This window comes from Miniopterus natalensis, chromosome 2 (genome assembly GCF_054644295.1).
Source record: "Miniopterus natalensis isolate mMinNat1 chromosome 2, mMinNat1.hap1, whole genome shotgun sequence".
In the NCBI taxonomy this organism is placed as follows: Eukaryota; Metazoa; Chordata; class Mammalia; order Chiroptera; family Miniopteridae; genus Miniopterus; species Miniopterus natalensis.
Genome location: NC_142082.1, coordinates 55,536,710 through 55,560,833, shown reverse-complemented (window position 1 = coordinate 55,560,833; position 24,124 = coordinate 55,536,710). Strand labels below are relative to the sequence as shown.

The 24,124-nt window shown below is 35.8% G+C and overlaps 1 protein-coding gene across 1 annotated transcript in view; it reads right to left on the bottom strand.

The window, feature by feature from the left end:
- Nucleotides 1-24,124, bottom strand: part of DACH1 (dachshund family transcription factor 1) — a 393,489-nt gene that overhangs the window by 174,286 nt on the left and 195,079 nt on the right. The window contains exon 3 of the mRNA XM_016216439.2: nt 29-190. Within this exon, the coding sequence (XP_016071925.2) occupies nt 29-190 (162 nt within the window). The remainder of the gene's footprint in view (nt 1-28; nt 191-24,124) is intronic.

Genomic DNA, 24,124 nt, shown 5'->3' with positions numbered 1-24,124 from the left:
ACAGTAAGTTTCAGTGAACATAACTCACCGACACTTGAATTCATGTCCCCATTTTCAGAATCTGCTCCATGCTGGTTGTTGCTGGCATGATAGTTGCTCATTGCTTCTAATTTGATTTTCTTCACCTTCATTGCTTCAGCAATAGCTGCGTTGGTAGCAGCAGCAGCTGCTGCGGCTGCTGCTGTCAGGCCTTAAAAGAATAAATTAAAAATCGGGTAATTCAAAATCTGATTTTTGATAATAATAGTTCGTGTACTTTATATAACACACACACAAACATATGAAAGTATCTGATTCCTGTATGCAATACTTTGATAACATGTATTCATTCCCAACTAGCCAAAAAAAATTGATGTAATAGGGAGAGTGCTCTCTAAATTCCCAAATAAAACATTAGCAGAAACATAATTCATACACAGGAGGATAGTAGTAGAAATGCACCTGGAACTGCATCGCGGACAAGCCAATCTGAACATGTCATTCCCTGCTGAAAATCCTCTACAGCTGTCTAAAGGTGGGAAAATCTGCTTAATTCCCAAAGGCTTGCCCTCAGGAGCAAACCTACCTCCTCACCCAAAGTTTCCTCGTTTCCAAGCCACACTCCAGCTACGCTGAACACGCCACCGGCACCTGCACGTGCCCTGCCTCTCCAAACCCGTGTTTCCACACGTGCCATTCCCTTTCTCTGGAACACCCTTGCCCCGTGACTCACTTCCCTGGCTTTTCAGTCTTCAGAATTCTAACCCCGGGTGGACACTGTCAACCACTACGCACGATGTTTCTCCAGAGGGCTCTGTCTCTGTTCAGCCAGAGAACAGAAGGTAGAAGCGGACATGAGATTAGACACAGGGTGTGAGGCCATATTATAAAAGAACAAGAAACGAAGGCCATGCTTTATGTGTAGGCTAGACATAGCTAGCAGATGTCCTTGAGCAGGGCAATGCTTGTTTTCTTTAAATGTCTGAACTTTTATCAAGTCAATTAACTTCATGCTGGCATCCCTTATCTTCAAAATAATGTACAGTGAACTATATGAACGATCTCTCCTTGTTGTAAAACTTTAACAGTCCGCGAGACAATCTATACCATCACCATTGCCACCCACGTTTTTTGCTGTGGCTGCTTCACAGTTTCTGACTACAGTTCTTCAGCCTGGTTTAAATTTATCTGTGTGATTTATTTCCACTCCCAGCTGGTGGATTAGAGACTGAACAATTCTCTCTTCCTTTTCCTCCCCACTAATCATGACTTCTAGTTACTACAGTAAATAAAATACAGCCTCAGGAATTATAAAAAAGTCTTTTTCTGTAGAAATCTCTGCTTTTTTTTGTTTGTTTTTTGTTTTTGTTTTTAGAGGTTAGGAGAAGAGCTCACCTCTCCTTCAGATCAGACTGAAGAGGTCTTGACCGCCTTTACCCCAACAGAAGGCCTTCGGATTAGACCTTTGCATGAAAACTTGGTAACCATTCCCTAAAAAAAGCACTGATCTGAATTCAAAGAATTCTTCTGAGTCTGGACTGAGCAGTTATTGCCTTTTAAGTCTCAACTTGAAATGATTTTCTCATCTTCCTATGATTGAATTTTCTCCCCAGTTACTCATTTCCTTCGATGATGTTCCAGAACATTTTCTTTCCTGTTCTCTTAAAGTTCTCTTAGTGTTTCCCAGAAAATCTCTCTTCCTCAACTTTGACTTGTTACAAATGCACAGATCCTATTTGTCCCTTCTCTTCATTGACTAATGTCATTTCATCTCCAAGCTATGACACTTCTAGGGCCTTTATCTTTGATTTATGCTGCAGGTAAATATTGTTCTATAGTATTTGAATGAAAAAGACAAACCTACAACCTGAGATATGATTGCTATTATTGTATACATCTAATTCAATAGCGTAAAACATAACTATGGGTGGCCTTGGAGAACCCATAATGTCTTCTTGAGTATGTTTTCCTCATTTGTAAAACCATTCTGTTCACAAAAGGATAACATAAGAATTAAATAAAATAAACTAGGTGAAGAACACCACGTCATGTTTAGTAAAACCGAGGCATGCCTTGCACTGTAGTTTTCCAATAGACAAGTCCAATCCCAGCTACGGATATCATGGGCTGGTCACAGTTCCCTCAAATAGAAGAATCCTACTTCTCATTAGCTGACTGCATTAACTGTCAACTTTTAAAAATACTTTTTATAATTTTATTATTTATCTGATCTTATTTATGGTGCTCTTCTATTTTTCCATTTGACAGTCTTCCCAGTTGAACATTTCTAATTACAAATGATGTACCATATAAGGTGTGTGTGTCACATACATTTAATTATTTACTAGCTTTCAAATTCACTCAATTTTCTCCATTCTTACTCGTTTCCCCTAGTTTGAGCTGCCACCTTTTCATTCCTAGAATTCCACAAAAGCCTCTTAACGGCTTCCACTTTCCCCACCACTAATCTCTTTTTATTCATACAGCAGCCAATGTAACCTTATGGAAATAAAAATCCAATCATGACATGCAGTGGCTGCTCTTAAGTGCCAGTTGGATTCTTTTCCTGGTTGTCAAGGTCCTTTGTGCTCAGTTCCTGCCTATCTGTGTAACATCATCTGTTCCCCCAGGTTCCTCTCGTTCTCTGTGCTCCAGACACATAGGCCTTCTTTCATTCCTGTAATGGACTACATTCCTTCTTTTAGGCAAGACTTTGCATATGTTATTCCCACTTTCTAGAAAAGCGCTCCAGTCCCTTATCCCAGGCCCACCCATGCATCCATCACGGGATGGCTTAAATATTATGCTCTAAGAGTAGCCGGCTAAGGTTCCTGACTCTTCAGTCTACCTGGGAAATAATAATCAGCTCTTTAAGAATCAGCTCAAAACTCACTTATTTTAAAGAGCTGACCTTCCCCACCCTACTCCTAAAGAGTGGAGCTAGTGATCCACTTGCCTGTGTTCTCAAACCTGCTGCATGAGGGTGTCCCATCCTCTGTGCATCTGAGTCACCCATGGAGTTTTTAAAACATTCAAATAGCTGAGTTCCACCCTCTGAGATTCTGTTTGGGACCCTGCCTTTGTATACTTTAGGTTGATTTTATTGCTCTTCACGTCATTTTAATGTGCAATCTGAGAAGAGAAACTCTGTCCCTTGAACTCTTTCTGCTCTTTTATTTTTTAAGAGAGGGCCTAGGGTGTGGGGGAGGGGGGTGGTTTAAGGCTAGCTCCTTCACACATTGTTTGCGGGTAGTTTTTATCGCGCGCTCTACTACCAGTCAACGTAAAACGTATAAATACGTTTCCCGCATACAATGTGTTCAACTAGATTATAACACAAAAAGGATAGAAATAATTTCTTAGAATATGCATCCCAAACATCTACCACAATGCCTGGCACAAACTGTCACTGAATGCAAAAATGCTTCTCAAACTAGATTGCTTAGAAAGCCAAAGGGGAAATAGGATCATGATTTGACAATATCAATGCAAGTAATTTAAAACATTATGTTTTTGCTACAATCAATTCGGATATACCAGAAGTAGCATATCTCTTTCATATAAAGCGTAATTCACCAAAGCTCCATCTGCCTAGGAAGGGAGAGGATCACAAAGCCCCCCCCCCCCCCGCCCCTGCATTTACTGCACTTCCTGTTGGCCCTGCAGTGGCCTTTCAAATCTCTGATGTCATTCTCAAATCCTGCAACTTGCTGTCTCTAGTGAAACTTAGCACAGAATCCATAACTTGCCTTAGAAACAATTCCCATTGTATATTTTGTTCTCTAATAAAGATGCCTTTGGGGGGAAAAAGTAATAAATTCACAAAATACCTATTTTTTTGGTCTATACTTCATGAGAATTCAGACTGTGAAACACTTTCTATGTAATCAAGAATTGTCTACTTGTGTAAACACTGGCAACCCATGACATTTACCATTCACTTTTATCTCTCCACCTAGGCCTTTTCTCAGCTTTAGCTTTGCCCCTTGCCTCAGATGCATAGAGATTTTTGTTGCCCTGCCTCTTTCAATACCCCACCCTTACACTACTGCAACTTTATCACTGCTTTTTCCCAATTAAAACAACCCCCTTTTCCCTCTGAACTAGGTAATTCTGTGTTTCTAAAAGTGATAATCTACGTCAAATCTAGCTGCAGTGTACTGTAAAATTAGAGATTATCTTCCCCAGAGTCACATCCACAGACTATTTCTGGGATGGACTGAGGAATGTTTCTACCTTTCAACATGTTGATTCTCAAGCTCACTGCCCTTAGGCTACTTGATGCCAGTAATTTACACCTAAGTGTGCCTGCATCTTACAATAAAAGCTCGTTAACTAAGCAGATCATCATTGCAGTGGTTCTCAATAGTGAGTGTGCATAAAAATCAACAAGGAAACATTAAAATACAAAATCGGGTTGGGCCGAGGAGTCAGTGTTGAGACATATGCTCCAGTGTGCTGCACTTTGTAGAAGTGAGCCTTGTACCTTCAGCCTGCCACAGCGGAAGCCCAGAGGCCAGGCCATGCAGCGCTTCTCTGTGATCCTGACGCAGAGCTGTGCACGTACTTAACCCCAACAAGCCTTTACGTCCATATATCTATCTGGTATATACTGTAATTATTACCGAAACAGCTCGAATAATTGCTCTGGTTCTGAATTTAGTTCATAAGTTTTCACCAGATTTCTTTCTTCCATTAGATAAAAAAAGAACAAATAAATAAATGAATAAAAAACCTCTTAGCCCTGGCTGGTGTTGCTCAGTTTGTTGAGCACTGCCCCAAAAGGTTACCAGTTCGATTCCCGGTCAGCGCACATACCCAGGCTGTGGGTTCCATCCCCAGTTGGGGGCGCGCAGGAGGCACCCATCAATGTTTTTTTCTCATATCGATGTTTCTCTCTCTCTCTCTCTTCTTCTCTCTCTAAAATCAATAAAAACATATTTTAAAATAATTAATGCTTGGGGAAAAAACTCTTAAAGAATAATTACCAGTTTATTTTACCTCACCAATCTCATTTTTTTATACTCTCAAAGAACACGTATAGTACCTCATACACTAAGACAAAAACATGTACTAGACTGAGAAGTCAAATGTAGTATAATTTAATTTAATTTTATTTTAAAAGATTCCAAATCCAACTTTATCATTAACAATGGAGAAGCTTTAATGTATACTTAAAGTTTTAAATAAATAAATTTTAAGTATATGTTATTGATAAAATAATTGACTAATATTTTGTTTACAAAATACATTTTTCTTCAGAAAAAGGGTAATAAATCTCACATTGTGCTCTCTTAGACCCCCAATTGGCCCTCAGGGATGGGATTGTACAGCAGAAAATTTAGGATGGAGCCCAAACGTCTATATCATGGAAAAGTATTTTGGTTTTTTGGGGTTTTTTTCTTTTCTATTTGATCTTAACAAACTCTATATATTACAATTTAAAAGAATAGATTTTTACAGAGAATTTAGAAACACCATTTGTCATATTATTGTCTTAATTATGACACAAACTTATTGCTGGGGGCTCCATTCTGCTTTGGCCTTCAGAGCAAATTCTATATATATTTTTTAAACTGGCAATTGTCAGAAATTATTTTTATCTTGGTTTATAGATTTCCTGTACTTTTACCTTCACTTTTTGATGCTCTAGCAATTTTTTAAAGTTCTTGTTGAATAAGTGACTGATGGGCAATCCCTAGTTATCTAAATTCTCTGTCATAAAGAAGTAAATACAGTGGTTGAAAAAAAAGCATTCCAAAAAGCCATTCAAATGTTGGACAACATGCATGAAATTTATGTGGAGTACTGCAGCAAGTTATATAATCCCTAAGGCTTCAGAATCTTAATCTCTAAAATCAGAAATATCAACTCTGACCTCACAGAGATGTGGGAAAAAAAGGTCAGATAATATATGTTACAGTAAAGGCACATACTAAGCCCTCTTCAAATGATAGTAATTATAGAAATGCAAATATGATAAAAGTTACCTAATAGCAAAGAGTAAGAATTTAGTCATTTGAAAAATGGAGATCTAAAAACTATGTTTCTATTAAATCATTTGATTTAGCAGTCTACATTGATCAAATTTATCATAAAATCATTAAATCGCCACTCTGTGCTACACTGATACAAAGACTTCACTACCTCATTCAATATCCTAAAACCAATGCACGGGTTTAATCATTCAGAAGGAAAGCAGGCAGTGTTACCACTTAAGAACCTCATTTCACTTTGCAAAGAGAGCGTTTTTCTTCTGCTTTCAACTCTTATCAAAACAGCCTTTAAATCCTTCAAATGCCATTATACAATCCTGATCACTCTCTTTAACAAAAGGAAAAGTATCCCCATTCTATTTATTTCAAATAAGTTAGTACCCCTAATTATAAAGAGTAGATTACAACTGTAGATTATAAATATCAATAAAAAAGACATATTGCTGTCAAATTCTTTCTCTGATCTGTTTGTTTGCTCATTAACTTGAAAGGTCCAATCTTTGATCTTTGGTTTCAAAGACATCAAGATGACTTCCAAATGTTTGATAGGTTGTCTACTTTTACATCGCATTCCATATAAAATGCATTTCCCAAAACTTAATGGTTAAATAAAATGAGTTATGTGCAAGAGATAGTCCGCATTCAAAGCTTCCATATGATAGACTTTTTATTAGTCTTTGTCGCTTTACCCAAATTTAGAAGAAACCATTTTAAACATGCAGTAGGTTATAGCCAATGGTAGTTATTATTAATATGCTGGAATTGATAAGTTATTTATGTCTGGCATTTCTTCCTACTGATTATTCAGAGAGACAGGCGGCTTATAAATATCTCATCACTCCGCCTTCACAGAAATTTCATCGACAGTGCTCATGCACAGCTATTAGCAATATGAATCTAACCATTACAAGAAGGAGGAAAATCGAACATGTGGCATTAATACGCAGTCCTGGTTCCTAACCATCTGATAGGCAGATGGTGTGAAGCGGATTCTCCAGCTGAAATGAAGGGGCACATCATTTAAAACCTTGTTTGCATTCTAACTGATATCAGTGCCATATTGATATACATGATACATCATGGCAGTATTTGAACAATCTAGTTTGTTTCAGTCATAAATGTTTACAGCCTTGTTTTTTTAATCTTATAAGCATGTTCAGAAGAGTGTATTTTTAATTTATGAAACCTATTGTTTACTTCTGTTGAACTAAAAGATTAGTGGAAAGCAGGAATATTAAATTACTTCAACCCAAAGCAATATAACCAAGATAGATAAATAAAGTGGGTTTCTATTTTCAATAAAGGATGTTAGTAAAGGAATTTTACAATTAGCCCAGGCATTCTGTGCATTAAATACATTTATTCATTTAAACCTTCCAGCTTTTTTCCCCCAAGTGGCATATGGAGAAACTTAATGCTTTACATAGTCATTCATTTAAGACTCTCACTGTGTGCAATTAATCTTGTCTAACAATTCAATTCAGAAAGTAAAACATCAAAAAGCATAGTTCAATTCAACAGTCATTACTGTGAAGTAATCTTTCTGTGTCTGACAGTTCCTATAGACTCTTTGCAATACTCTGTTGAAGGTGCATTGTAAGCTCCATATGAGTTTGAATTACAACTCAATTGAAATCACTCCAAGTCTTAGAAGAACCCTTGGCTCAATATAACAACTTGAAAATACCTTTTTTTCTTTAGTTCTGTTTTCTTCCTATCCTTGTTAAAATAACAGCTGTCTAAAAAATTGACACTAATTTTCACAGTTATTTTGTTTCAATACTTTCTAAATAAGTGAAAACTGGGACAGAAACATGCCTGTCCTCACTCTTAAATGATTAAATAATGGAAGTGTTAAGCAACCAGAATAAGTTACTTAATTGTGAATCAGGGTAGACTGAAAATTTTGAGTGTGAATTTGTCTCCTAATGTCTATTAGACTGACTTTTCTTGCCCTCTGAAACACATTTATATTCTGGAGAGAGAAGAAAAATTGATCTTTGAGGCCATTAATGGAATCACTCCTTATCCCAGTTTTCAGTTTTTCAACTGATTAGATTTTTTAAATGTCTGGAATAACAAATCAACCCCACGAATTTGAAGAAAGATAATAGAAAGAGTTTATTATAATTTGATAATGACTAAAGAATGAAACATCAAATGCATCATTCTTTTTTTTTTTAATATATCTTTATTGATTTCAGAGAGAGGAAGGAAGAGGGAGAGAGAGAGAGAGAAACTTCAATGATAAGAGTCTTCATTGATCAGCTGCCTCCTGCATGCTCCCAAATGGGGTTTGAGACCGCAACCCAGGCATGTGCCCTGACTAGGAATTCAACCACCATGATCTCCTGGATCCTAGGTCGATGCTCAACAGCTGAGCCACACCTGGCAGGGCAAATGTAGCATTCTTATTCTGAATAGTTTAACACTGCAATCTCCCAGAGTGAAGGAAGTGATAGCAGTACTGAAGTCAGGAGGAGGGAACACCCTGGGGATGTCATTTGTCCGTGTGTACATCACTGATGAATTTCCATGAAAGTCTGTGAAATACTCAACTTCTGACCATTAACTCATAGAACAAGGCTGAAACATCATCAATGAAACATTTTAAAGTACTATGGTTAAAATAAGAAAATAGATAATTTATGAAAAGTTGAAAGTGACACCAAAAGGTCTTGAATAAATAATTCACTTTTACTCCATTTTTTAACATTATCACCTCTAGAAAAATATTCTAAACAGCCAGTTGAGGTCTAGACTTACAAAACATGGAAATGAGCAAGACTTATTTTATCTAATGTAACCCTTTTATGTTACTGATGATGAAACTTAGGGGCAATGAGGTTAATCATTTCTATAGTCACACCACTAAATAATGATAGAGTAATCCCAATTCGCCCAATTCTCCATTTAGCATTGACCACACCAACTCTGTCAATAAATGTAGAAAGGAAAGAACAGAGCACAGGAAACTATAAAATCATTGAAAGAAAAGCAATCTTCTTTGCTCGAGTAGCTATGAATCGCATGGGAAGTAAAGGTTTTAAGTACTCAGGTGATATCACAAATATAAGTTAGCTCCACTTAGGAGAATATATTTGCCACAGAAACAATCTTCATTCAAGTTTAATTACACACAAAACTTTTCACCTGTACTACTGATGAAATACAGTCTTTATAATATTAGCCTGAATCCTATATCTTAAATATGGCACAACAAAGAAAAAAAAAGAGCAAATAAAAGATTTTCCTCTGTATATCTTGAATATCGAAAAAAAGTGAAATACATAAACTTTGACTATAATTTTATTTAAAGCACTCTTGTCATTATTTGTTATTATTCTATTGTCCAATAAACTGGGAATTAAATGCCCCCATGTTTGTCTAAGACTCAGCACTTCCTACTACCTACGTGGCTCCACCCCAAATCACTCAATGCACTGACTGCGAGCAGGTGCTCTTACTGGCCTGAGAGAAGCTGACAGAATATGATATTCTAAAATGATGTTTTTTTAAAGAGGTTACTTGTCAATATATCGATGACAGTTCAGGCAGTATAATAAGTGAAAAGAGGAAAGGATGTCATAAATTTACCTTCCTGCAAAAGAGTCACCTTATTGGCACTTTAGCCTAAGAATAACCTCCCCCAAATGTTCTTCTACTTTCCTGAACACCATGTAAATTCTCTTCTAAATCCATTAATAACTCAATGAGAGTCCTTTTTTCTTTTCTTTTCCCAGAACCCAAGTAGCATGTGGAGCTCTATCGGTCTGTGGTTGTTGGTAAGAAGGAGTTAAAAAGGTGGCCCTTTTACATGTAAATCTTGTTTGGGGAACTTATCCAATGAGAAACAGCCACAAAAGTTTTTAGATATACCAATATTAGTTTTTAAAAAAAACTTTTGTGAGGAAAAGACTCAAGGAAACAAATGTATTTGTGGTCAGGGCCTGGTTTGGGAACAATACACAACCATATTCACTGGACAACGAGAGGAACAGAGACGTTAGCTGAGGCAATATGTTCTTCATACCTTTGTCATTAGGTCTTGTATTTATATCAATATCTTACTTAATCTCCATAATCAACCTAAAAAGTAGTTATTTTTCTCATTTGGTTACAAGAAAAATGTAAATGGTAGTAGGCCTATTGTAGTGCTTAGAAAAGTTGTGTTTAAGTGACAGTTTTTTCTGTGTTTTTTTTTAATTGATCTTTATCGTTGAAGGTATTACAGATGTCTCCTTTTTTTCGCTCCCATTTTAATGTTGGACTATGGAAAAGAACAATCTTAATTTAGAAAAACAAATACCGCCACAGTGGAGAAAATACAGAAGTAAAATATAAGTTATAGTCCATACTCTCAAGTGGTTATCATCTCCTAGGGAGCGAAATATTAAATAAATGAAGTCTTTAACTTTGTACACCTTTGTAATCATAGTCAAGTTAATTTTTTTGAGTGTAACTTAGACAAACTACTTAAATTGTCTGACTTTGAGGCAACCTCATATTTGATCGTTCATGAAATAAGTGCTATATTTAAAACTATTTCCCTTCTGAGGTTTGATTAGTATATTTAACCCAACTCGTCTAGGAACAGAGCAGATGAATGTCAAGGAAGAATTACCAATGGTCGGTATTATTCATTTCTCTCTTTTTTGCTGCAAAAATCATTCCAACGAAAAGAAACATTGAATTCCTAACAAGGCAAGAAATTTGAGTCCTTTGTGTACTCTGATAGAACCTTTTACTTTATTTCAAAATGCTAGTAAACCATAGCAAATCTTCCATTGTCTTTATATCTCTTCATTTTAGGAGCAAAATCTGTAGCTATGTGATCCAAAGTCTTCTCTTGACCTAATTTATGTTGTACCATGAGATTCTATTAAAAGAAACTAAATCACTGCAGTAGATTTATTCACCTTAAATAATTTAAGCTAATTGAAAAAGACCAAACTAAAACTAAAACACTTCTCTCAAGCATTCAGCTTCTGCATGTCAATTAGTAATTTAAACAACCAGCTAATCACAACAGCTTTGTGGGAAACACGGACCTGTACTGTGTACACATCTCTCGATCTCCACTGAGCTGAAGATAGAAATAAACATCAGTTCTGAGTCTGAAAGTATGTGTATCTCTTCTGTAGCAACGAGGCAATTCTAATAAAATATTTTCACTGACAAATTTGAGATCTTTCTCAATTTTCCCAAAGAAGTTTAAAAAGAACACATAGAAATTTTTTTTTTTAAATATCGGGAAAATTATATCCAATCACTCTTTTGGCAATGAGTTAAGGCATTTCAAATTTATAACATGACTGAAGCAAAACAAAATTGAAAACCGTATTATTACTCACAAGGTTACCAAATCATAATAACCAGAAACTAAACTCCTATGCATTGGTTTTAAAATTAAGAACCCAACTTCATGTTATTATCTTTATATTTTATTTTTTCACTTTACTTCCTGTTAAAATTATTAAATATAGGTTTGGTGTAAGCCATGCTAGTCGCAGCACATAATGTTACCACAAATTATAATATTCTAATTGTCCCATTATTACAGAACTCCATTTGTAAGGGCAATGGTCATTTTTCTCATGCAGTCATTTCATTTTATAATCCAGCCTCTAATTCCTGCAATGTGCAGCATAAGAGTTCTTATGACAATCCTACAAAGAGTTACAAAAGCTCTTTGCAGTATTTTGACCAGATGCCTTTCTTAAGAGAATTAGAAAATTCAAACATAACTCTATATTGGAAGTAAAGCATTGTGAAATATTGCTAAAGTACGTACTGAATAAAGACAGCACACTTAAGCAGACTTTTCCCCCTTTAAACAGCATTCATCTTTTCAAAAGCAATAGCTCCTCAGTCCACACGGAGCCTACTGCATTATTCATTTCATGTGCAACCTCATGCTGGACCATAAATTGTTACTTTATCTAATCAAAGGAGACTTAACTCTACAGAAGGTCAAAGGTTTAATTTTGTGAAGTATTATCTTACTCTATGAGTTTAACCGAAAAATAGAAGAAGAAAAACAGCCAAGAAACTGGTAATAAATGAACCTTTATTGCCTCAGGCATTGGCCTAGTTAATAAACTTTCATTGAAGGTTTCTTTCAACTGTTACGGACAATGAGAGGGGAAAAAAATCTTAAATTACAGCCATGTGTGACTTTTAAGGCAGTCATTCTTTTTTATCTCAACCTCCCTAGCTCAGGGAGGGGGCGGAAAAAAAAAGACAAAGGGAGATTGTCTTCGATCTCTTAACCAAAAATGTATGTTTCTAAACAGATGAAAAAGTGCAGATAAACTTTTCTAAAAGCAGAGGTCAGCTTTGAACAACATAAAAAAAAAAAAAAAAAAAAAAAAGGCATTCTTTAGGTGTTGAATCTTAGAGAACAATCTCTCTAGCTAAATGCAAAACTGCAAAAGCAGGAGGAAGGCATGTTTTCTCCTCCACACTCTTGAACCGTAGCCTCCTGCTTAACAAAACGTGAGCCTTAGAATCTCAACACTGTTGCACAAATTCCATTGTAGGATTAATATTCATTAGAGGTACTGTATATAAGTAAGTCATCCATGTACCATCTGCCTTGTTTTTGTACAAAAAATACTTCTATTTTCAGAAACAAAAGAGTTATAGCAAAGTAATTCATTTTATTGACATTTTTAAGAGGAACAAGTCTAGCCTTTTAGCTGACACTCTCAAACGACAAGGAGTGGCCTGCGGATGGTTTTGCTTTTCAGTATTTTCTAGAGAAGGAATTGAATTGAGTTGTTCTGAACTGATATGACCTTTTTTTCAGGAGTCACTGTGTTACCTATAAAAGTTATCATGGCCTCAATTCCAACCTCTTCCTCTCCACACCACAGCATAAATCAGGCAGGTCCTTGGGTCACCAACAGAGTTCTCCTGAGCTGTGAGGAAGGGAAGAAGCCATCCATATTCTGCATCTTATGTTAGATTCTCTCAAACACAAAAGGGGGAGGGCCAGAGCTCTGTGCTGCTAACTGCCTGCCCCCCGCAGATTCCAGGTCCAAATCACAGCGCTCTCAGCAGGCACCCAAGCTCTTCCCACCTAGCAGCATTCGGACAGAACTGGCCTCTACCTCATCCCGGGACATGTCCTCAGGATGCTGTCTTGACACCTTTGCAGCCAGACATGCTAGGTGCCCACACCCGGGCCCTGGGTGAGAGCAGGGCCAGGCTCCCTGCTAAGGAGCACACTCGGCACGGCGGGGGCAGCGAGCTCCACGGGGCCAAGGAGGAAGGCCAGACCCTTTGCTCTGTTTGCCAAAGGAGTGAGAGACTCGGGAGAAAATGGGGAAAATCGAGATTAAAGATATTTGGACATGAATCCTGAATTACAAAAAAAAAAAAAAAGTCCAGTTCTATGCATAGAATAATGAGTATTAAAAACACATTTTCTAAAAACATGGTTAAACCTGGATATCAGAACCTGAAGCAAATTGAGACAATTAGTTTTCATTAATTGGTAGAGGGTTTTAGAATCAATGAGTAGGTTTCGATTTCATGCAAGAAACCATGAAATGCTACTCAAAGGCTACAAGGAAAAACACTGTCAAAAGAGCAATTGATCAACATGATTTTTTGGTGGGCCCCGCTTTATTTCCTACCTAACTTTATACATACATGCATATAGTTGGGGAGCAAAAGAATTAAAAGGTGACAAAAAAGTGAGAAACAGCAACTGCTTTCTAGAAAAGAAACATTCTATTTAAATGTGTATAGTGAATGGCTAGTACTATACATTTTTTGAGAAATGATTTAGTAATCACAGCAAGGACAGTCATGCTTTATAATTATAGTTTTTCCATTTACCGTTTTTTTTAGAAAGGCTGGAGGTACATTTAGAAAGTGACCCCGAGGTCAGAAAAGCTTGGGAGAGCAACAAAACAGGTATCTCAAATCTAGTTCTTTATTCCATTAATCAAAGTTTTATGGGTTTGGGAAAGTTGTGTTACAGTACACAGAGAAGAAAAGAAAGATCAAGAGAATTCAAAGGATTTATTAAAAGTTCAGACAGTAACTCTGACTAGTGTTTTAGCTAGATAGACACAATTAATTAATTGTAACATTGTGAAACTCTAAAATGCTGAAAGAACGTGCTCATGCCTGCAATGCAGTAATGTAGCAAAATACTTATAATCTTTCAACCACCAGGAGCTTTTGTTGGTTTTTGAAACTAATCCACAGCTTGACACAGATCCTAGGGTAATGGAGCACTGTTCTTTGATTGAAATAATAACTAAACATTGCTGCGCTAGCCTGGTGGCCTAATAGAAGTCTGTCTCTCTGAAACTCGAGAAATTCAAGTTTGGAAACAAACTGAGACACTGAGCTCTAGTTTGTAAGTCCTTCAAGAAAAGCCTTTGACATGGAATATGCCCTTTCCAGTTAACATGGCCAAAAATAGACATAAAACTTCTGCCTTTCTTCCAAATAATGAGACAATGAAAGCAAATCATTTTCTTCAGTCACTAAAAAGTTACTAATAAGACAACAGTATATTGTTAATTATCACGGAGAGTTTAATACATGTCATAGGAAAAACTAAGTATTTCAGAAGTGACCCATTCCCCTGGCTTTTTTCCATCTTGGTATGAAAATCTGAGCAAAATATAGTTTAATCATTGTTACAAATAAAGTTGATTCATATATTTTGTCAATTTTAGTCATGTGAAAATTTTCAAAGTATTCAAAAGCGCACTAAAAATACCTGAATACACACACACACACACACACACACACACACACACACACACAAAATTTACTGGAAAAAAAATGTTCTATATTATTTTGTTTTATTTATGTACCTTCATTTGAAAAAATGATAAGACCACCACAACAGAAGGTTTATTTTAATAATAATCATCTTTAGGTTGTTTGCAGTTATAAATACACTCTAATTAAATTCTAAAAGATAATTGCAATAAAATCTCTATTGTGTGTCCTGATAAATTTCAAAAAACAAAGAAAATATACCATCACTACTTATCAATATCTACAAATCTTGTGGAAACTGCTAAGCAAAACTTAGATGAAAAAAAGACAGGAAAATCATGGAGAGCATTAAATATACCTGAGGCTATAGGCAAATTATGATTTTATGTTTTAATACAGTGTTTATATTAAAATATTTTTACTTGGTGTCTCTCATGTGACACTATAAAATCACTTTATAAACATGTTAGTAAAAATGATACTCAAATGACAACTGAAACAGCCTGCACACTGTCACAAATGTGAAGTGCTGACATTTTTTATCATTACATTGTAAAGCATAAGCTGTGAATCTGGGTGGGAAGCAGAGAGAAAGTAAAAAAAGTCTTCAAGTTAAGTAATAATAGTAGTCCTCCTAAATAGAATTCCAGGAACACAACTAGAGTTGGTTAAATCAGTAGGTTAACAATGTCTGGAACCCACATTATTTCCATATTTCCTTGCTGTTATCCTCAATATACTGGGAAATGCCTCCATGTTAGAAAGTTGTCTACAATAATTCTAGGCATTCAAGCAAAACAGTGAAGAGCTTTTTATTTTATACATTTCTTTTTGTGCCCCAAAGAAATCTTTTCCAGGGTACATCCTAAAGACTCACCTCTCAGTACTCACTAGGCATAACTGTATCATCCAACCACACTTAACCAATCATAGGCAAAGAGAATGGGTCTACCATGACCCATATCTGGAATGGAATGTGGCTGTTGAGTCTTCTTAAGCACACGGTTGGAAGAAAAATGTGAATTCCTCAATAAAATTAAAATTTTGTTTTAAAGGAAGGGAGTGATAAGCGGTTATTGGATAGCAACTAACATGGCCTGTGATTAAAGTTTATTGGGAAATATGAAAGAAAATAGTTTACAGCCTCAAACAGAAGCCCAAATACATTGTTATTCCAAACGTGCCATTATTTAAAATATTTCCCATGCTTGCTCAACAGTTAACATGTGCCGAGGTTCAGAGAATAATATCATTGCTTTTCTCAAGGCATTATTTTACATCTCATAATGAAGCCCTTGTACAGAAAAGTTCCATAAAATTGTAATAGTGAGCTTGATTTTTATATGTAGAGGTACCAAGAAGAGACACATGAAATTACACTCGATTGTTTTTAGTTTCCTCTTCTACCTTTAGCTGGAGATATTATAGAATAAATAACCCGATGGCCTGCCTATAGAATATATGATAAGGTAATGTCCTTCATTGGATTGTCAGGCAATAAAATATATACAACTACTGCCAAGGAACTGGTCACTTTTGAGCTATAACAAATAGACATTCAAACATTTCCTGTGATCGCTAAAACTGGTGGTGATATTTCTATACCACTAGAAGTATTTACCTCATGTCATTCTTCCTGAAAGATACAGACCTGTGTAGGAAAACTTGAAACAGAAAGTCAAGAGATGGAAGTAGAGCTCAAGAGAGGGGAGAGAGAGAGAAAGGACTGGGGGCCAGACAGGCAACGGGAGCTGTAAGAGTACACCTGTGTATTGCCAAGCAAGTGTTACTTGATCTCTTCCTCATGTCCATCTTTGTTATCCTCAACAGTAAAACCAAAATTTTTAATGAAGTTTAAAAATTAAGAGCAATAGCAGAAATACCATATCAGACAAAGAATATAGGCTTTGACTTAAGTTTAAGACTTAAGTTTCAAATGGCCTCTGTGTTCAAAATCTAAATTCTGTCAGCTTCAGCTAACTTTCCCCCAGCTATTATAGAGCAAATCCTGTTACTTGTGTCTCACAGAATTGATGAGAAAATTAAATGATATAAAATATGTGAAAAACAACACAAGTATTCCATAGAAAGCATTTTCTTTCTTCCTTTGTATTGTAATCATTTCATGGTAGCAGGTTCTTCCCTGTTTTTTTTGTTTTGGTTTTTTGGTTTTTGGTTTTTTGTATTACTATCCCCACTATTGTAGGAGTGCCACTACTAGTTCAGAACAAATGGCAGAGCCAGGGCCATGACATCATTCTAATAAATCTGTTCCTACAACTGTATTTCCTGGGATCAATAATGGAACTTGGTAGAAAACATATTCCTCATAACGAATTTTGTTTTATAAGTACCTGCATGGATAAACTCTAGATCAAATGTCAAGATGGTACAAAATTTGGATCTACAACCTACTAAGTGACCTTAGACAACTCACCTAACTACTCTAAAAATGGGGCTAATAAAAGTGCCTGCATGTTATGATGGTTATGACAATCAATGACGGAGAACATGTAACAAACTGCAACTGTGCATGGCACAACATAAGCACTGAATTCATGTAGGCTACTGCTAATGTCCTCTGACTTCAAAATGCATGAATATTCACAAGTCAAGATCATATAAAAACAATTTTACAATGATAAAAACTTAATTTTGATTCACATTCCAATGAATGGAATATAAATTTTGCAAAAAACACAAAAGGATTCACATTATCATTATATTACTCATTATCATATGTCTTGATTCCAAGGATATTTTGTTACAAGAAATATAATATGGTAAAGTCACAGCAAAGAAGAGATCCAATTGCATAGACATGACCAAAAATTTTAAAGGAGAAATTTAAATTTAAAATATATGGTCACTAAATTATCAGATTCGGACATTAGAGTTGGCAGTGTCTTGGAAGTCACCTTCTCTAACCCAAACTCACATTGTGAACGAAGGGCAAAACCAAGCCAGAATCTCTGTCTCTTCCCTGATATACTAAGCACTTTTACCTTTAAAAACAAAACAAAACAAAAAAAAACTAGCCCACCACACTCACATAGGTTCTTTAAACACATATTTGATCCCCCAAAGTATTTACTTTTTATTCTTACTGTTTAGTTACATTGAAATATCCAGAAATAGTATAGGATAAATAAAAGACAATCCAAGCGGCTCATAATACCATAGCTATTTCCCCATTACTTCATAATAAAAAATAAACACTTAGTAAGTTCACATGAGCAATGTTACATCTACGACTGCACTGGTTCCCTGGCCAAAGGTTAGTTCTGTTACATAGGAAATTTCTAGTTGTCAAGTAGCACGGTATATAAATAGGACTTTTGGTATATTATAGCAGCAATGCACTTAGATGGGTTTCTGTTTCTTAAAGAGAAGCATATCTGTTCCCAGAAAAGTATAATTTGTTTCCTTTTTCCTCATGTTATTTGCTGTTGACATCAAGCATCAATCACACATATCCATAGATATCATTCACTGAATAGAATAGAGGTTAAAATATTTCATTTTTTAACTTCTAAGTGTGATTTAAAATAAATAATACGTACTTGTTAAAAAGATCACAAGATAATTGAATTTTCAGAACACATGGCAAATAGATGTAATTTAAACTTTTTTTGTAAACAAGGAATACCCCTACCTTTCTCTCTGTGTGATAATGGAAGACCAAACGGACTTTTAAAACAAGAAATCCATGACTTGTAGAATCTTAGGAGACTCTAAACTCTGTCTTCCTGAATTCTAATTATTATCAAGGCATTCTGATAAAAACTGACAACTAGGCATGATCTTTCAATATACACATTTATTCACATCATAACTAAAATGAACAATGCATTTTCATCATAAAAAATTTGTAAGAATTATGTAATGTTAATAATTCTTATGATAAATCATTTTAGATAAATTCATATTTAAAACCCACTGAAAGATACAAACAAAACTAGTTCTGGCATTCACTTATGAAAAGTAATTCATTAGAAATGAGGTAATTCACTGGCAATTACTTAAGTATCTTACTACTTTTTATTGCTACTAAAAACTTGCAAGGTAATTTGCAGTTAAGCCTGTTATGCAACCTGCTAATATTTTTTTCCTAGAAGCAAAATATACTTTTGATAATCACTGTAATACAAAATACACAATCTAAGTAGAAAATAAAAGTATAATGAAAACATAGGCGTTCAATAAAATATTTCTTCATTTCAATACAGACCAATTATCATAGGTCTTTTAAAGTCTATGAGTAGGCTATGAGTGTGGGAGTTTAAAATTAAATTTCAAGTCTCATTGATATTCAATTCAAATTATAATTTATCAAGTATGCAGTATGTTTCAGGGACAAAAAAGAATAAAAAGATGGGTACAACATGAACCCTGCCCATAAAGCTGTAAACTCAATTGAGTTTAAAGATTGTGTCTAGCTTGGTCGTTGTGGATACACTGTCAGTGATCAACAGGAAGGAGATGCTTCATATATTTTTGAGAAAGTTATGAAGAAAGAATAGAAGAAGAAAATGAAGAGAATAAAGAAGAGAGGGGAGAGAAAGAAAGAGAGGGAGAGACAAACTTACCATTTAGTTGGGGAGACTGACATACAATTAGCTACAACACAAGAGACAATGTATGTGTAGTGTTAGAAGTAAATAGAGCTGTTATAACTCAAGATCATGAAGATTAATTTGGGCTGGGGGATCCAGGAAAGCTTCAGGGAGGAGGTAATATGTGAGATACCTTTTGAAATATAGGTAGAGATTTGGTTGATAGAACTGAGGAAGAAATACTTCAAGGTGAAAAGAACAGTAAGAAGATAAATTTGGAGCAAGTTGAGGTATTGGGAGGTCTTCGTAATATGGATATACCGTACTAGTCCAAGCACAGGTTAAGAGTGACAGAGCTAGGAAGGAAGAAGAGGCAAGAACATACAGAAGGGGACAGGTGTTAGATTATTTCAGAAAGAAAGTTGGATTTCCACATAGACTGCAGGTATGAAAAAAAGGACTTACAGATGATTATTACAGTCTGGAGTGGAAGACTACATGATAAACTAACTCCAGCGATGGAAACAGAAAGAAGAGAGGGAAAAGCAAGCTTGGGAGTTCACATTTCGAGCATTGGGAGTTGCATTTGAGAAATTTCTTGAGAGTAGATTTTAGCAGCGTATGTCTTAGGAAACTGTTAAAGGTAAATAAGTTTCCCAAAGAGCAAAGTGAGAGGCCACAGCAAAAGCTGTCAAAATCCAAAATCACCTGCGCTTATCTACACAGATAAGGGGCAGGTGGAGACACAGGATTGGGAAGGTAGGGTCAACGGTGGCTTTCTAGAGAACAGCATCCCAGGAAAATGGTGCAAAAGCTGGATTGTGAAGGCTCAGGGACAAATAACATGTGAAGAAAGGCAGCAACGAAGGCCCATTATTCTTTCAGGGGGCCTGATGAAGAGAAACTCATAGCTTCCTTGAGGCACATGTTTCTCTAAGCAGTGAAGGACTGAAGGTTTGGTGGGAAGAGGGGTAACGTTAACTGTGACTGGAGATTAAAGAAGCAAAAACGATAGGGAAGAATTAATAAAGGAAGAAAGAGAACGCATCAGAAGTATAGAGGAGGGGGAGGAAGCTCTTCCAGAGGGGAAGCATTCAGTGTGAGAAGAGCACCTGCTTTTGGTTGGGGCGTTATTTGGGATTGTTGATATTTAAACAAAGGCGTAAATTAACAGACTAATTTGATTCATTTTATTTAATGCATCTTTAAGAATGCAAAGGTAAAACTGGAATCATATACCAATGAGTTTTTTAGTTTGATATTTCTTTGCATCATAAAATTTTGAATACATTTTGAAAACATTTGAAGTATAATTTCAGGGAACTGCAAGCTGTATTTTTACTAGTATCTTACATACACACACACTCACACACTACCATGCATGCACATATACTCAGATTTTCATGTGTTCAGAAATATTATATCTATAATGTATACTCATGAGGCCAGCACCATGTCTTATTCAATATTTTATCACTGGCTTCTAGCACTAGACATTCACTAAATGAATAAACCCTTAGTGAATTTTTCCCTGAAGTTCTGAGGAACTACTTAATTGGAATTTGTCATGCTAGATTGTATTACAATTTAAGTTTCATATGACATAGGTACCTAATAAATGCTCATGATTATAAAGATTATATATGAGATCGTTGATTGGCCTTTAGAACCAGCAGGGCACTAGGCCACACAAATAGAAAGAAAGGTAAGGCTATCTCTTCTTCATCCTGATGATTAGAAAGCAAGTCCGAATGCTAGTATGAATTTTAACTCTGTCAGCACTCTGACCAATAGTTGCTCTCTCTTTTATTCCCTTCCCCACTGAAAACTATCTGCTATTTCTATAACATAAAATTAAGTCATTCCATTCCTCTGCTTTAACATTTTTGACATTGCTCACTGCCTACAACACAAGATCCAAATACCTTATTCACAGCAGGAGTATTGCTTTCATAATCTGTCCTTCACCTACCTCTCCAGATACACCACCAACTGGTCACTGCCCTGACCTCGCTTTATATTCTATGTAAATCCAAATCCACAGAGAACTATCTTTCACTTTTCAGTGTCTGATCCCTTTGCATTTACTGTTTTCTTTGCCAGGAATACCCTTCTCCTTTCTTCTATGCATAAATATCAACATCAATTATCACCTCCTAGGAAAAGTTATATTGAGTTACAAAGGCAAAGTTGATTGTGTCTTCTTCTACCTCACACTCTTAATTTTGCAGAAATCTCAATTATTGCTATTACGGAATTACGCTGTAATTATTTTTTACCAGTTTGTCCAACTACACTGAGTTCCTTGAAGACATAGGCCATGACTCATTACATTTTCTTGTGCTCTCCATAGATTAGGCATTCAGTTTTTGAATGAATGAATAAATGCAAACACTACTAAAAATATCTAGAAAATGTAGAATAGTGGACTGAGGTGGTCACTACAATACATAATTGAAGAAGACAGTTTAAGGACCAAAAATGTATCCAAATATTCTCACAGCTCAAAATAAATTAGACTCAGTCTTGCAACATAATGTAAGCCCAAATTATTAAAGTTAACAAAATCATACATTTGACTGAACGTATGAAATTGCGCATCTTTGACCAGTTTTAAACTATAAAATGAAAATTTCATGAGATTAACCTATTATCTAATGACAAATTTCACCTCTCTTACCAAATTCCCCTGGAGAAACCAGCACAATATACCTGGTCCCTACATTTACAGTCAAAAGTGCTCTTCCAAGTGTACTTACAAGAAAAAACCCTTGCCACAGTACCTACAAACATCAGCTCATTCTAACACCAATACCCTGCGTTTACCAAAGAACTAAAAGTAAACTTTAACAAAAGATCAACAAGAAAAAACAACTTAAGCCTGAGAGAAGTATGAGTGTCAGGAAATCAGCGCCAGGGCTGCTCCCTAATCCGTGATTTCCTCTCCTCTCAGAAGGCTAGTTCACGTTAGACAGAGCAAAGGCAGAAGCAGCTCTGCCCAAGTCCCGCAGGCTGTTACTTACGTGATGGTTCCACCTGACACCTGCAGTTATCTCACCCACTAGGACTGCACTGCCTTCTTCAAGTTTTTCCTTCAAGCACTTTCTTTCCTGATATGCTTGAAATACTGAAACATTAAGGAGGCAAAAACAACGCCTTAGGTTGAATATCCCTCTCTCTATATATATGTTCTGTCTATGGATCTATCTGCCTACATATACCAAGAGATTTGTCTCAAAGAGTAAACATATTTCTGAAATATGCATTATCATTTATTCTAAATGCTATTTCTCAGAGTTATAAAAAATTTTCAGAATTGACAAATTACATTGACTTTTCAACAAACATGAAAAGAACACCATTTAGAAAGAACTGTGTGTTCAAAACTATAGTAATCACTATATTAAAGTTGTACTACACCTATAGAATGTACAAAGTGTATACACACACACACTATTTGAGAGAAGAGAATGAAGTGCAAAGGAATACTTAACAGCCTAAAATTATACAACAAATAAATGGGGCAGTCAGAAATTCAAACTGGATTTCCCTAACTCCAAAATTCACACTTTTTTTTTAATATATCTTTATTGATTTCAGAGAGAGGAAAGGAGAGGGAGAGAGAGAGAGAGAGAAACATCAATGATGAGAGAGTTATTGATCGGCTGCCTCCGGCATGCCCCAGACTGGGGATGGAGCCCTCAGCCCGGGCATGGGCCCTGATCCTGAATCGAACCCCAATCACCTGGATCCTAGGTGAACACTCAACCGCTGAGCCATGCCTGGCAGGGCCAAAATTCACCCTCTTTAGTATTGCAATCGAAAAGGACCTCAATGAACTGAAGAGTGACCCCCCGAGGGCACAGATATATTTGGGAATTTAAGTTTTCATAAATGTTGAATTTCGCAAATGTTGCACTTCGCAAATGTTGAATTCACTTCAAACTTCAAGTATGAAATGCCAGTGTTCTGGCCATTATGTCACAAAATGATTCCAAATTACATAAAAGTAAATACAGGGAAGTTAGGAAAACAAAAACCATTCTAACATAGTGTAAAATGATAAAAATTTTATTTGATAAGAAGATGGGTAAAGAATGAAGGAAGATAGGCTTAGATGAAAAGATGGAGGCTTATCTCCTGTTAAAGAATAATTCTTACTTTGCCCCATGTACAGATGCCTGATTTTTCCTGGGCCCATATATCAATACTGATTTTGTATGTGGAATATGACTTCTCTTATGGCTTAGTCAACTTTAAAGAAAAGTTAAAGGTGCAAAATTAGAAATTTTCCAGAATGCTCATTTGAAACAATTGAAAACAACTTATTTCGCTTTCTGCAGGAAGCCTTCCCTGAAGGCTACCGTTGTGATGACCGCAGCCTCTGAACCTTTCAGCCCTCATTACCCGCCCCACTCGTACAGCGCATGTATCATGATTCTATGCCATGTTATTATGTTATCACTACTGATAATTACTCTATGAGTAAAATTTCTCTTCCAATAAAATATTGATCCCTTGAAAAAAGAAGCCAAAATATCATCTGGTAAACTCTTCTCTAAGGTATACCACGTTGACACTGGTGATACCTCGTTCTTAAAAAAAATTAAAAAGTTAGAAATGACATTTAAATTCTTCAGTGCTCTGAACAACAGCAGTCCTGAATGAAAATACTATTTTATTGTTTTCCCTCTCTCTTTTATTTTATTTAATTTGTTTCCAAGAAAACTTTATTAAATGTCACCCTGGTCTAAATTAATCAGTCAAAGAATAAAAGTTATTAAAGGAAATTTCTAGAAGGGTCACAACTCTTATGAAATATACAGAAATAAAGAAGAAAAT